Below are 13,954 nucleotides of genomic sequence, written 5' to 3'. Positions count from 1 at the left end.
CACCTCTCCACGGCACATGTGTTTGTTCTGATGCCAAAAAGGCTGGACTTCCATCGTTGGCTATGTTCAGTGGTTTGTTTGTTTGTTGTGTATGGATTGTAAATTACCCTGTTATTGGAGTAACCAGGCTGTAGGACCCATTTCATTGCCCGAGGAAACAACAGTGTGGTCAGGGACATGGTCTAAATGTATTTGCTCCTCGGTTATGCTCTTAGACATTATAATGTCTGTGAACATCAATGAAGCAGAAAAAGACATCACGGAGGCCAAGTGGGTTTGGGGTAAAATATTTAAGATGCCATTATCTTGAGACTTGAGAGCCAAAGGTTAGTTTATGCGAGAAGGTAAAAATTAATGGTAATCAATGTAAACTTCATCATTGGCTGGGTTGGTGCAGCTCACACCAGTCAATCCCTCATCCATGATGGTAGTTAATATTAATGCCTGGTTTGTCATTTAACTCTTAAGTGTTCTGTTTCCCTTGAAGAAGAGTGTCGCGTGTAAATTTTGTATGACTGTTCATTTCTTTAGTGTTGTACTTGGGTAAGATGACCGAAGACAAGGATCAGATAGAGGAAAAGTAAAAATTCTTTATATACAACACTACAATCAGGTATAAACTAGGTAGCTTACTATGCAACAATAAGAGGTTGTTCAATATTACCATTTCTCATATTAATTTTTTTTAATAGCATTTATGCTGTTCCCACTGTTGCACCTTTTTCCTTACTTTGAGTTACAAATTAGGACTCTAAATGACAAGCAATCAAATTACTTAATGTCCCTGCTTACTCAAATGGAATGTCACTGGACTGTGAAATATTCAATAACACCTCTAAAAGAAGGTTGAGTTTGCTGTAGTCCTAAGCCAAGTTAAAGTCTCCACATTAATACACTGCAGGAGGTTGGAAACACAGACTTCTCACCTAACATGTTTACAAGACCTCTATATCGCAAGTTTGATGGGATAATGTTCCTGTTTTTCCCTCCTGGACATGTTCTACAGGCCAAAGGCAACACAGAACTATCTGTATTTGTTCTAAATGGTCACACTGTCACAGAAGAAAGGAGACATGATAATCGTCAGATATGGGGGTAATGGCTAAAATTTTCAGACAATCTCTCCTGGAAGGCATTCACAGTGCTGCACTTGGTTGTCCACACACACAGAGTGCCAGAAATAGTTATGTAATGAGAAGAAAGGTTGACAGAGAAGTTCCAGCCCTGCTAACTTTCTCACTTCGGCATGCTTGGCTAGTCACTGTGTGAAGTGGGCGTGAATGTTGGATTATCGGTTTTGGAAAACTATCCAAACTGTTATGCAGTTCAAAACAAATTCACCTTTGCAGAATTTTACTGACTCGCCTCATGTTTGTTCTGGCATCTTCCAGGTTTTAAATCAGTGACTAATAACAAGTCAGGTTGGCCCCCTTTTTGTGTTGCATTAGCGATAACAATCCAATCTCCATTTCAGAGACTACAGATGAATATGTTATGAAGCTAGCACATTATGATGATTTTGTGTAGCTTGGCAGAGATCACTAAATGCTTTCCATTTTAAATCCACTTTATAGTCTTCTGGGTGGACTTTTGCACCATGGGTAACACTCAACACATACTTTCGCTGTGTGAACAAAGTGAGAGCCATGGCCTCTAGAGTGTTACTCACTGTCTCTCAGTAGACTTGAGAAAACAAGGCCTCAGTAACGTGTTGTTGCCTAAGCAAACCATGCACTGACTAAAGCCAGCTTCCTCTGTGGCAAAACCAACATACTTGGTATGCTTGTGGTAAGATATGCACTCTCTCTGCTCAGTCTCTCCATCTTTCCTTCTCTTTCTCTCTGCCTCTCTCAGACCCTGGTTTGTTTTGTCCATTCCAGAGAGTGCAGCTCATTTTAATTCAGCTGGCAGGCTGGTCACACATCAGCCTTGATAAGCTAAGTGGCCCTCAGCAGCAGCAATTGAAGGTCCTTTTACTCTTTTTTTAACCACTCACTCGTATGTCTCCTTGATAATCTTTTCTGTCTTACTTTTTTTTTGTCTCTTTTCTAATTTGTTTTCTTGCTTTGTTTATCTTTCCTGCTTTGTAGATTTGTCTTATCTCAAGGTATTCTAAAATGATTTTCTCCTCCTCTGTTCCATCCATAAAGCTTAGATTACCAGGGTTTTATCACAGTTTAAGTTGAAAATAAGCAAGGATGCAACCCCACACCCCCATAACCATTCTGTCATGATTTTATTTTTTCCTCTTCTCATGTTTAAGCAGATGCTTTGCCTTGCTTGGGTATAATTCCATAATCCCTAAATCTCAGCCATTTTTCATAAAGACTCATAGGAAACAATTGCGTGAGGGATGGGCCAAATTTAATCAGCAGCCTGTGAATGCAATTATCTTGGTGGAGGAGAAGCGTATGCTTGGGGGATGGGGGCCACGGCCGACGCCCCCATGACATCTACTATACCTCAGTAAAGATCTCAGCAGTTCTCCTTCACAGTGATGCAGAGGATACAACAGATTCCGTCTGAAATTAGAACAGTATATCAGTTTTAAGCACTAAATGTATAACATGGTTTTCTACTGACAGCTTCAGGCCCATTCATTTCAATTAACTGGGTCATAATTTTTTGGTCAGCATATGTTGCTATCAAACATATAGAAAGTGAATTTTGATCCAAAGATAATGAACATAAAGATGATTTCAGAGACTCCTGTTTGGCAAACAGTTTAGCTGGGCCAGTACCTTTGTATTTCAGGCCTCAGCATTTTGCTGTACTTCATGGCCGATGTCTGGATTCTTTACCTGGTATAATTTTTATACCCCTGCCCAGCGTGTCATTTCTTCTTCTGTCCCCTCAGACAGCAATTTTTCTCATCTTCTTCTTTTCTATTTGTCATCGCTGTTTCACCCACAGCCTTTAGCCTTCTCAAGATAATTTGACGTCTCCATTGCAATATTTTTATCATCAGTGTCACTAATTTTCATACAACTTGTTTTCCACGGAAATACATAGCAGACAGGTAGGGAACAATGTAACTAATTTTGATTGAAATTAGAGGTTGTGATCAGAGTAAGAGATTCAAATCCAGTGGTTTTAGCATTGGTTACTCCAAAAGTCTCACAATGTCCATGTGACATGGCACATCTGATGCTATAAGCTGCTGCAGCCATTCAGCCATGAATGTCGGTTACCATGTTAAAATTGAATATGCATATAATATGTAATGTCTCTCCACATACATGTGCCTGCATATCTTGGAACACGTACTGTACATATGTACTCAGAAATGTAAAAACTCGTCTCAATCTTTAATAGGTTCCCTTTTTTCCCCATCACAATAGTATTTTTCAATCTTACTTTTCATCTCTGTGTTCTACCAAGCCAACAATGAAAGACACACACACACACACACACACATATGCAGACAAACACACACACACTCTGCCCACGCTGCTACTCCTGACCGCAGTATGTTCAGAGACGGTCAAATCCCACCGCTGCCATCTCTCTGGTGAACCTCTAGTGAGGCACTTTTATGTATTTGAATTAATGCAGTTGTTCTTTTCAGGTCAATAGTTAAACACATAAAAGTGCGATTACATTTGAATGGGTACCACCATTTTGCTTGGGGACTGCATTAAGAGTGTGAAAATTGCATGAGATTCCTGTGGGAGTTGCTCCATCCATTGACCTTCTAGAAGATATGAAGTTTGTGATGCATACTGTGATAAATTTCACACTATAGGACTTATATTAAGAAATCCATGTTTAATACTGAAGTATTTTCATTATTACAGTCTTATTTTACCTGCTCAATCCTGCTAGATTTAAAATGCCCACGAGTCATTAGAAATACAAATGATCGGTTCTGAGGCTAAAATAACACCAGGGTTTCCTACCTGTTGGCTGACAGTATGTCTAAGGGAAATTCATTTTGAAGCCAGTTTCTCTCTGGCTTTAGAACCCACCCATAATGGTTCGCATTCATTCTGCTTGAGCTGTAAAAACGTTTTGTGATCATAAGCATCAAGTGGCCACCTGTCACTCGAGACACATTACAAAACCTGTGTGTTGTCAGCATAGGGAGCAAAAAAAGGCAACAATATGTCCCTTGATTACGCCACCATCACTGATTTAAAGCCATTAATTCACTCTACTGAAGGGAATTTTTCAGTGTGATAATAAATAACCCTGATTGTGCCAAAAAAAGCAATTTTGGTTTGGGTTTGAGTGATGAAATTCAAGTCTCTGTTATAAATTGAAAAGGTAGGGTCTGAAAGAAAGGGGCATTCAGAGGGCAGGAGGCATCTGTAAAAGATTGAGTTGAACTGTGGGAAATGTAGGGTGTTGCATTTTTGGAGTTTGACCCTAACTGGGAAATAGTAATATCTTGTCAGTACATCTCAGTGACTACCGCTTCAATTTTTTAGATTCTTTGACCGTCCCCTGAGGAACATATTAAAGGTTTTGAGAGATCGCAATCTATCAAGATAAATAACTCTGTTACTGACTCACTATAACCAGAATGAACACACCAACTGAGCAACATTAAGGCTACAAAAAAGAAAATTTTGCGCTCTCCGTTTAAGGCCACATTACACTGGCACCCTCTCCATTTAAAAAGATGTCCCAATGTTCAGAACACATAATTGTCTTCAACCTCCACGTTTTCAAATATAATTTCCAGGAAAAAAATCTTTTTATTCAGGCCAATTATTACTGGAAATGAATATGTTCCATTAAGTCTTCAAAATAGCCAAATCTGTCCACAAGTTGACCCTCAGAGTTTCTACTTTCATCATAGCTGCATGCACAGACATTCAGATGTTCACTCTCATTTTCTCTTCCATATCTGTGCACTCAGGCAAAAACATTTTTTTTTTGTCTTCCACCTGCATGCAAACACGGACACACACATACACGTTACATCTGTGTGTCACCCCCCACGCTGCATTTCCTTGGTAACAGTGAGGACTGGAGAACAAGGATGGAAGTGTGTGGCAGCAGCAGATGATGGATGGGAGGGGAGATCACCTATTTGTAGAGCAAAGGCAGCGATTTGCCGTCCTGACATCTACTGTCGGCAACCGAGCAGGTCAAAGCGCGGTGATTGACGCCACTCTGTGTGGCAACACGAGCAGCGTTTGAAAATCCTACACAGGAAATGTCCTCTCTTAAAGCTTATTGTTTATGAGCGCTTTTATTTGTGTCGAGAGGGTGTGTTTTATTGTGTATGGAAGGGGAGCCACTGGTGCATTTTGAAGCCTGTGGAGCGGCTCTGTTTCATCATGCTATTTCATTCGCTAATTCAGCTTCTTTTTAACCTGTGAAGTCACATTTTAGAAAGTCATTTACATTTTTATTCTGTCATTCTTTCTTGGTTGTTTCTTTCTGTTGTTATTTTTCTTTTCTTTTTTTTGACAGTTGTTCAGACACACTGTTTAATGATGTCTGCTAACATAGATGGAGACATTCTCCTATTATCTAACATTCATTAGTCCAAGTCACTTATTCATAATTTAACTACACCTACATTCTTTCATTTGCCCAATTATTCTGCCTCTCATTCTTTTGTTTATTTCACTTTCGCTGTGCGCAAAGTGGCCCAGTTCAATCAGTTGCCTGGTGTGGATGTTGTTAATACCATCTCTCTCTGTTTAGCCTCCTTCAGGCTCCCTCTAACTACTTTTTGAATTTATTGTGGTTTCATTTTCTTTTTCTGCACTTGTAGTTGACAGCACAACTTAACTGGAATTGAGCAAACTGCACAGTACCAGCAGAGTTGACATGGCTCCATGATGATTTCTACAAACACCTTGCTTTTTTTTAAGCCCTACCTGAGAGTTCCCCACTTTTTTTGACTGTTTGGCAGTGAAACTGTCAGCGCGAAAGTGTCTTTCTCAGGCGCTTTGTAATAGAAGTTGCAGGGGGACAGCCGAGCACTGCTGACATTCTCCACCCACATCTCCCTATCTCTTGTGAAGGGATTCAAATTAGTGACCTTCTGGTTACAAGCCCACTGATAAAGCAAACTGCTAATTTAATTGATGCTCAAGGCTCATATTGTAATGAGGGCCTCATTACTGCCAAGCATGAGCCGTGTGTGTGTAAGCGTGTGTGTGTGAACTGTGTTTTGGTTTCTGTGTGTGTACTGTAGGTGTACACTCGTGTCTTATTTAGGCTTCTCTGCCAGCCTGTCTGCGGAGTGCAGCCTAGCAACAACTTCTGCCTTCTACTGCTGCTGAGGTGTCCAGCAGGATCTGCGAGCATTTAGCCTCTTTGACCCAGAACGCATCCTCATCTTCCCGCAGAGTTTCCCCCTCACTTCCACTGAGCTGATGGCCGTGCTGAGCCGAAACCAAGTTGAAGCTCTCAGAGTCAATGAGACAGTACAGGGGAGACCCAGGGTAATATTCCCAATTCCTTTGCCAGAGGAGAGAAGAAATGCCTCTGTCTTTTTGATCGAATACCTGTCTATCTACTGTAATTGCCTGACTGTTGGAATGTCTTTCAGAATCTCTTGCTGCTTCTCTATCTTTCTAACTACTCTCCTGCTGATTGTAGTTGCCCTTACTTATCTATCGGACCAGTACGTTTTTCTTCAGGACACTGGAAGAAGATATGAAGAGGGAAAATATTGAGTTAATGTTTTCTTGTATGTATTGATGGTAACTGTCCACCTCATGGATCTTCTTCGGCATACAGAGGAATAAACTCTATAGGGGGCCATTCAATAACGTAATTCTCCAACACTAGAACAAATCAACCATTTATTATGTTGTCTCCGTTGTCCTGCATATTTCTTCATTAAGCAGTCCACACATCACGTGTTAATTCACTCTCACAAACTCATTAATATGGCTTTTTTTCCTGATCATTGGTTTGCTATTTACCTCCCAGTCTTAATCAAACTCATCCCCACACTGCAATAAAGAGAAAAAAAACCCTACAACAAGCACTTACCATCAAAATAATTGCCTGCATATATTTGTTCTGCCTCCCTGAATTTCATATTGTTTTCCTCCAACGGTCATGCAGCCTGATACTGAAGATTACCGTGCCTTTTGAAGCCATACACTCATTCAGAGATCTTTGGAGTTGCTCTCGGGACGAGGCAGGAGGGGAGGGGGTAATTCAGAAAAACGAGCTACGTGAGCAAACTAATTAAGACATTTTCTCCAGCCGCTAAACAATCAACAGCAGGATTTAACCCCTGATCTCGCCCTGACCATCAACCGCACCAGTAGCACAACACGCAAGCCAAGCATTTACTTCTAATGAAAGCAAAAGCCTGCATAAGTTTTCCTTCCTATCACAGGTATTATGTAATTGGCTTTTGTTAAGTATTTATTTCTGGATGTAACTCTCTTGGGCAAAGTGCCAGCGAGGAGCCAATTAAAATTTTAACCAGCATCATGAACTTGTCACATCGCGCAGCAAATAAATGTTCTGTATGCACAATACATGTCTAAATGCATTGTGTAAGAGAAGCTTTAGAAGATGAAGGAAGCTTTTGTGTACTGTTTACGGTCAATTGTTGGTTTATATGGTGTGTTTGCAGTGGGAATGCACACACACACGCACACACTGGAATCCTGCAGTCATGTTGTTCCTTATTAAGCTTAACTTTACTGTTTGAATTTGCAGGATATTGCCATTAAATCCTATGATTTTTGCCATGTCACCTTGAGAAGTTCATAATGGACAGCAGAGCATGCATCATTCTAAGCTTAAACATTACAATATTCAAAACTAAATGGCTCGCGTGAAATAAAATCTACACTTCATTATAGTCACAAGATACATACTTTTGCTGCTTGTGTTTTCTGGGAAGTCTTGTGCAGAGGTGCAATCATCCCCTTTGGTTTTGTTATATAAGCTGCACAATGATAAAATTCAAGGTTTGTGATTTTTAAGGTGTTGTTTCATGAGATTTGACAACTCAGTGAGGAGTAAGTAATAAAAAAAAAAAAATAGAGGAAAAACAAAGAAATATTTAATGTGCCTGCATTTTACTAGTTCTCGCATGTGGTCGAGTGTGTCTTGGGTTGATACGTTTTGGCTCCAGTTAGAGTCCACCCAGCCACGATGAAGGTGAGAATCCTTGGAGTCTTTATGTGTATCTTGCTTAACCGAGGTTGAGGCTTCAGCTACTTTGCTGTGTTATGGTTTGTCCATTGCCCTACTTTGCCGGCAGCATCCTATTGTGCAAACAATTTGAATTTGAGACATGGCCTCCTCCTAGCCGAGTGATATCCCCCCTGTGGTGAGGAGCAGGATTATGTTCTCTCCCTAACTCCCACCACACATGCAGAAAGATAGAGAGGTTGGGGGTTGGGGACCTGTGTAGGTAATACCAGCACCACCTATTTACCAAGGAGCATCATTTAATCGAGCCTTTGTGGGACGATATTGTATTTGGCTGGATCTGTGCGGCGCTGATGGGGCGCCTCATGTATGATTATGTGTCTCATCGGTTTCAGCCCTGTGTCAGTAATCTGTTTGTAGGGAGATAGAGAACACACAAGCTCTGTAAATAATGCAAATCTGCTACTGGGCTTCACTTCGTCTTTCTTTCCTGCTATTCGTCTCTCTATGGCTTTCTTCCATCTTCATTTGTCTCTCTCTTTCTTTGTCCCACTCTTTCTCTCTCACATAAAAGTCAGGATTAAGCATTCTCTAAAGTCCTGCACAACAATAATCTCAACCACCCTCCGTATCCAATCATTCAGCAGACTGCGTGTTTGTGTGTGTGTTTGTGTGTGTGTGGCAAAATGAATCAATCCTCCCTCTAAGCCTGATGATCATTGGTTCGACAAGGCAATGCATATTATGATGGTGAGATACATCACCAACCTTGATGAAATATAAAATTACAAACTGGTTAGGCCTGCTGTCCCTTACTGGGGATTACATCACAGACAGATTTAGTGTTGTGACGGAAGTGGGACATAATTGATTGTGTCTGCTCCCAGCATGGAAAGAGAAGGATGAGAAAAACAACAAAATGGGAAAAGATCAGAGGTTGTAATAACAGCAATATGACATGGCTTTGTCTTGGCTGCCTCAGGACAGCAACCATCATCGGACATCCGTGACTTGAGATCAACTGCTCTCCTCAAAATGCCACTCCAGCTCCTGTCCTCAGAAGGAAAGAAAAGTGATTGTTGACCTGGACTCCAACGTGGAGAGGCCATTTCCATTGTTGATTGTAAAATAAGAAGGGAAAACCAATCAATTAAAATCAATTCATTTGGTCCATTTCGGGCCAAGAACAGCTGTCTGTGTATCTGTACTGACAGTGTCCTTCCTCTCTTTTCCACAGAAATTCTGAGTGGAGGTGTATACGTTGACCAGAACAAATTCCTGTGTCATGCAGACACAATCCATTGGCAGGACATCGTCAAGAACCCGAAGATCCATCCTGTGGTGGTGCCCACCAACAGCAGCGTCACATGTAAGCACCTCACCAAACACACACATGTAGAAGAACAAAATATGTAATATGACTTCATTTGAATCTTTCAGGGTTGTTCAGGGACTACGAGAAATTCTGTCTTTTTTCAGCAGCACCCCAGCCAACACTGGTTTGATTATAACTACACTTCTGTTGCACTTTTGGATGGATTGTTTGAAAAGAGAATAACACAGAATCAATGCAGCACAATCAGAGATGTCGTCTTCCTTATTCGGTTTATTCTTCTTTTTTGTCACAACCTACATTTCCCACCATACAGCTCAAACATTGATAATTCGTTTGAAAACTGTAGATAAGTTTCGCTGCTAGCAGCTAACATAGCCTCAAGTTGCCGATGTCAGTCTAGCTCAGGAGCAGCCTGCAGAGAAAAGCTAACTTCTTTCTATCTTCACGCCCTGGTATTTTTCACATTGCTTAAACTTGTAGTCTTCAGCCCTGAACAATTCTGCCTAAGGTGGCATCACTTTTAAATGAATCAGATTTCACGTAGTTCTCTCTGGCCCCACAAAAGGCTTTATAATGACTGTAAAAGCCTGAAACTTTTCAGAGACTCCCTTCACTTCATCAACAATGAAGATTGTGAACTCAAAAGTCACTTCATTTGGTACAGTAGGAAAACCTGATGCAATGCTGTACTAGAGCTCTACCATAAACATTGTCAAAAATACCCCACTTTATTGCGGAGGCAATAGTGGGTGGTGGTCTTGGTGGTGTACTGGATCACTTCCCTGCATTACATCAAAATTATTTTTGTTAATGAGGTGGACAAATATTAGAAGGTGACTCAAAATTAGGTGTTAAGAACTGTATATGGAGACATGCCCCGAAGACTTGCAGAGATTGTTTGCAAAATTGTGACGACTTATTTGTGACCCCAAAGGTTAACCCGCCCGGTTCACAATAAATGACCGAGTGTGAGCAGCAAAACACGGCCATCACCAAATCACCTCTTGACCCCATTCTGTCACTCTGCTTACTACAACAATTCACAATGACTGCCTGCTCACGTCACTTTAATGACCCACTGTGGACAGCTGGAAGACATGTTAATGAATGCTTAGAGTTATGACGGGATTTATTAGGGTGAAATAAGCATACTTAATCTGTCGGGAGGAAAGAAGGTGATGGTTGAGGTGGTTGTCAGTGAAGTAACAATGCAAGTCACCTCCTCTGACCCATTTCTGTTCATTCACTGACTGAACCTCTGAACAAACTCCTTTTCTATTTTGTCTATAATTTAACCCTCAAGCTTCTTAATATTTAAATCTGTTGTTGTGTTATTTTAGTTTTCCTTTAAGCTGTCTCATCTCACTCGTCCACTAGTACAAGATGACATCATGAAATGGATTGGCATTATGAAATAAAATAAAATATACTCTGTGCATATGTCCTTGGATATCATCGCACAGCACTTGCTGAAGGCTGCAGATGCATATTAACAGCTCCAAGCATTGGTATTCTGCTCAATCACCCTCCTCCCTGCAGCCCCGTTAGCCCCGGATCGACCCCGACTCCTGTGCAAGTCCTCTACCCTCTCCAAAAGATCAGGGGTCTCCAAACTTGTAATCCACAATTTAGAACTTAATCTCTATTTCATTCTTTGGGGCAACACAAGCTTTGGGTTGTTATTACTTCTGACTTATTTGTGCCACGGCTTGTGTTGTGTTTAGTGGTTTCTTTTCAAAAACAGGGCTGTGGTTTTTAAAATCAGTGCCCTGTTGATTCAGTTGAAAACGTTCCATCTGTCTTTTGCTGTCCACCAGCACTGGTGTGACAGCAGTCTTGACATTTTAACCTTCAGGGGCTGTTTTAAGAAAGCTGTTAAAGATTATGGTGCTGGAAAAGGGGTGGAACAGCTTTATTCTAGGTCACTGAGAATTTAGAAGTTGAGAGAGTGGAGGCCTTGGACACCAAATGAAAATTCTTTGACTTGACTTCACAGGGCGCCGAGCTCAAAGAAGAACAGTCCTATAACTACTATAAGTGCAACAGAGGTTCTGCACAGTTGGCACTGGCAGACAGCTGCTTATGGCTGGCTGACATTTCTATTATTATCCTGTTTGTACGCTGCTTTTCATACAGTCAAGGCTGTCGACCCCTCTCTCAAGCTTTGTCAAAGTGTTAGTTTGAAGGGGACAGACTGAGGAAACTGAAAAACAGAGGGAAAGACTGGGAAAAGACAAAAAAGACACAAGGATAGACTTTAAGTGAAAGAGAACCACAGGGGAGTGGTGAATCAGTGAGGGATGGATTGAGGATGAAAGTGATGAAATGTGTAGTGGAGAGGCTCACAAAAGAGGAAAAGGAGGAGGGCAGAAGATGGAGAGGCTCATGGGCAGTAGAGTCAGTCTGATGCTAATAGCTCTCATCTCGAGAGGCTGATGGACAGAGGACAGCACTTCTGCACTTATCCAGACTCACTTCCCTTTGCATTCAATTACTAGACAGTCAATTAAGTCCTCCAAAAGCCCAGAAAGGCATCGGCTAAAGCTCTGAGGGTATGATGCTGCTTACTGCTTCTTTACTGCTTTTATCTCAATCGAATGCACGCGGGTTTCGTGCTGGGCTGATTTACAGCAGAGTGGCAAAAAAGAATTGTCTTATTTTCTCAAGACAACCTGTGCCAATGTTATTTAAGCTTTTATGACTGGAACAACATGTACCAGAAAGGGGAGATGCAGAGCTTTTACAAAAGTTTCATCATCTTTCCTGCATCAAAATGAGGGATCTGGAAAACAAGTGGTTACATTTTATTTGAAGTGAATATAGAAAAAAATCACAAGAACTTTGTTTTTTTTATAGATTTTGAATGTAGAAACTTATTTAGATTCTATGAAATGATGCAAATGTCTTCATTATCATGTCACTGCAGAATAAACTACATACCAGTCCGAGTGGCTACATTTTTTACAGACTGTGATAATTATGTCAGATTTTAATTCCAGTAACTACTTGAAATACTTTTATAATGAAGCGCCATGTCTTAAGAACAACACTTCCAGCTAATTTTATCATATTGCATAAATTTATAAGATTTATTCAAAGGTAAGCACTGCTAGATTCTGTTTGGCCTTCAGTAAAGAAAGACTCCAGCTCAGTGCTTCTGGCCCCTTTTAAACTTCCAGCAATATGTGATTTGGGTGATGCTGATCATATTTTGTGAAGATTTCGCTTGAAGTGCCTCTTTACCTCTTTTTCCCGAACTTGTATGCAGGTCAGAAGTGCCATCGCTCCTGCAATGGTCGCTGCTGGGGGCCCAAAGCGGACCAGTGTCAGAGCTGTAAGTATATTATTGTTATTATTATTAGATGAATCACATGACCCTTTATTGACATCCTCTCAGGGGCAGCTGAATTTTTCATCACCATGACAGGATTTTTTTGTTTATATGCACAGTGGTTACATATACACATAAAATATAGATTTTGTTTTAATGGTTAAGGCTGTTTCTGTTTATCCGTTGTGACTTTGCGTTGCTTTTTCTGTTTTGTGTCGACATCTATATACGTCCTTTTGTGACTCAGCCGCATAAAACAAAACAGAAATCTAGGACATGGTTTTATGCTAAATTGTTGGACTGTGGGAAACCTGGCTTGCTTTCATAATAGAATGAACCAAACTGTATTTTACTGGTTACGATTTTGACGCGTGTCCACGCTTTAAATCAGGCAAGAGGAACTGAGTCACTGCTGTAAGTCAGAAGTGGCACTTATCATTCATGTAGCTGGTAACACTGTTCAAGTTGCCAAGATTTATGTCGCTGATATGCCTGAGAAAGTTGTCCATGTTTAATGTCCTACAGCTACAAAGTGATGCTTTTTGATTCGGTAAGTCATTTACTTTTCATCACATCTGTAAACACTGTGATCCTTTCAAATCAGCTGACTTTTAACTGGTACTAGAAAGCACAGTGTTACGTTTGACTCTGCTCAGATCCCATTCGACAAACCACAAATTGAACTCATTTTGTGGCTATAAAGTTAATTTGATCATATCTGAAGGTGTAATATGCCACGCAGAGATAAGATCAAGTAATGACCATGCTTTTTCCCCTTCTGTTAATTAAAACCTACTAGTGACACTGCAGTTTGATTAAACAAATTTAGAGCATGTACAAGAACAAAACTCAGCCAGTATTACCCTTTTTTTTCTTTTCAGGTTGGTATTTAGAAAAACAAGGAGCTTATCTGCATGTTTGGTTTTCATTAGTTTTGGAGATTCCTGCTAAAACAAAAAGGCTTCACCTGCTCTCTGAGAATGGTGGAGGTTTCCTTATGTGTACAATTTTTGAATCCATGACCAGATTTATTCCAGCAGGATATAGATTGAAATCAGCCTGCAAATGACATTTTCGCACAAAATGGAACTCTAATCCTTCTATTAAAATTCATTGGCGAGTCATCTGTTGCATTAGCAACAGTTTGTTGGGCGGCAACATCGTTTGTACTTTCCTAAATGAATTTGTTGTATTTTCTA

The 13,954-nt window shown here is 40.5% G+C and overlaps 1 protein-coding gene across 3 annotated transcripts in view; it reads left to right on the top strand.

Annotated features, from left to right (window-relative positions):
- Positions 1–13,954, top strand: part of erbb4b (erb-b2 receptor tyrosine kinase 4b) — a 328,153-nt gene that overhangs the window by 189,373 nt on the left and 124,826 nt on the right. For all 3 annotated transcript variants that reach the window (XM_051959185.1, XM_051959186.1, XM_051959184.1), the window contains 2 exons: positions 9,326–9,457; positions 12,693–12,758. In XM_051959185.1, coding sequence (XP_051815145.1) covers positions 9,326–9,457; positions 12,693–12,758 — 198 coding nt within the window. The remainder of the gene's footprint in view (positions 1–9,325; positions 9,458–12,692; positions 12,759–13,954) is intronic.

The sequence above is a fragment of the Acanthochromis polyacanthus genome, chromosome 14 (genome assembly GCF_021347895.1).
Source record: "Acanthochromis polyacanthus isolate Apoly-LR-REF ecotype Palm Island chromosome 14, KAUST_Apoly_ChrSc, whole genome shotgun sequence".
NCBI lineage: Eukaryota > Metazoa > Chordata > Actinopteri > Pomacentridae > Acanthochromis > Acanthochromis polyacanthus.
Note: the sequence above shows the minus strand (reverse complement) of the source record. Positions and strands in the feature narration are given on the sequence as shown.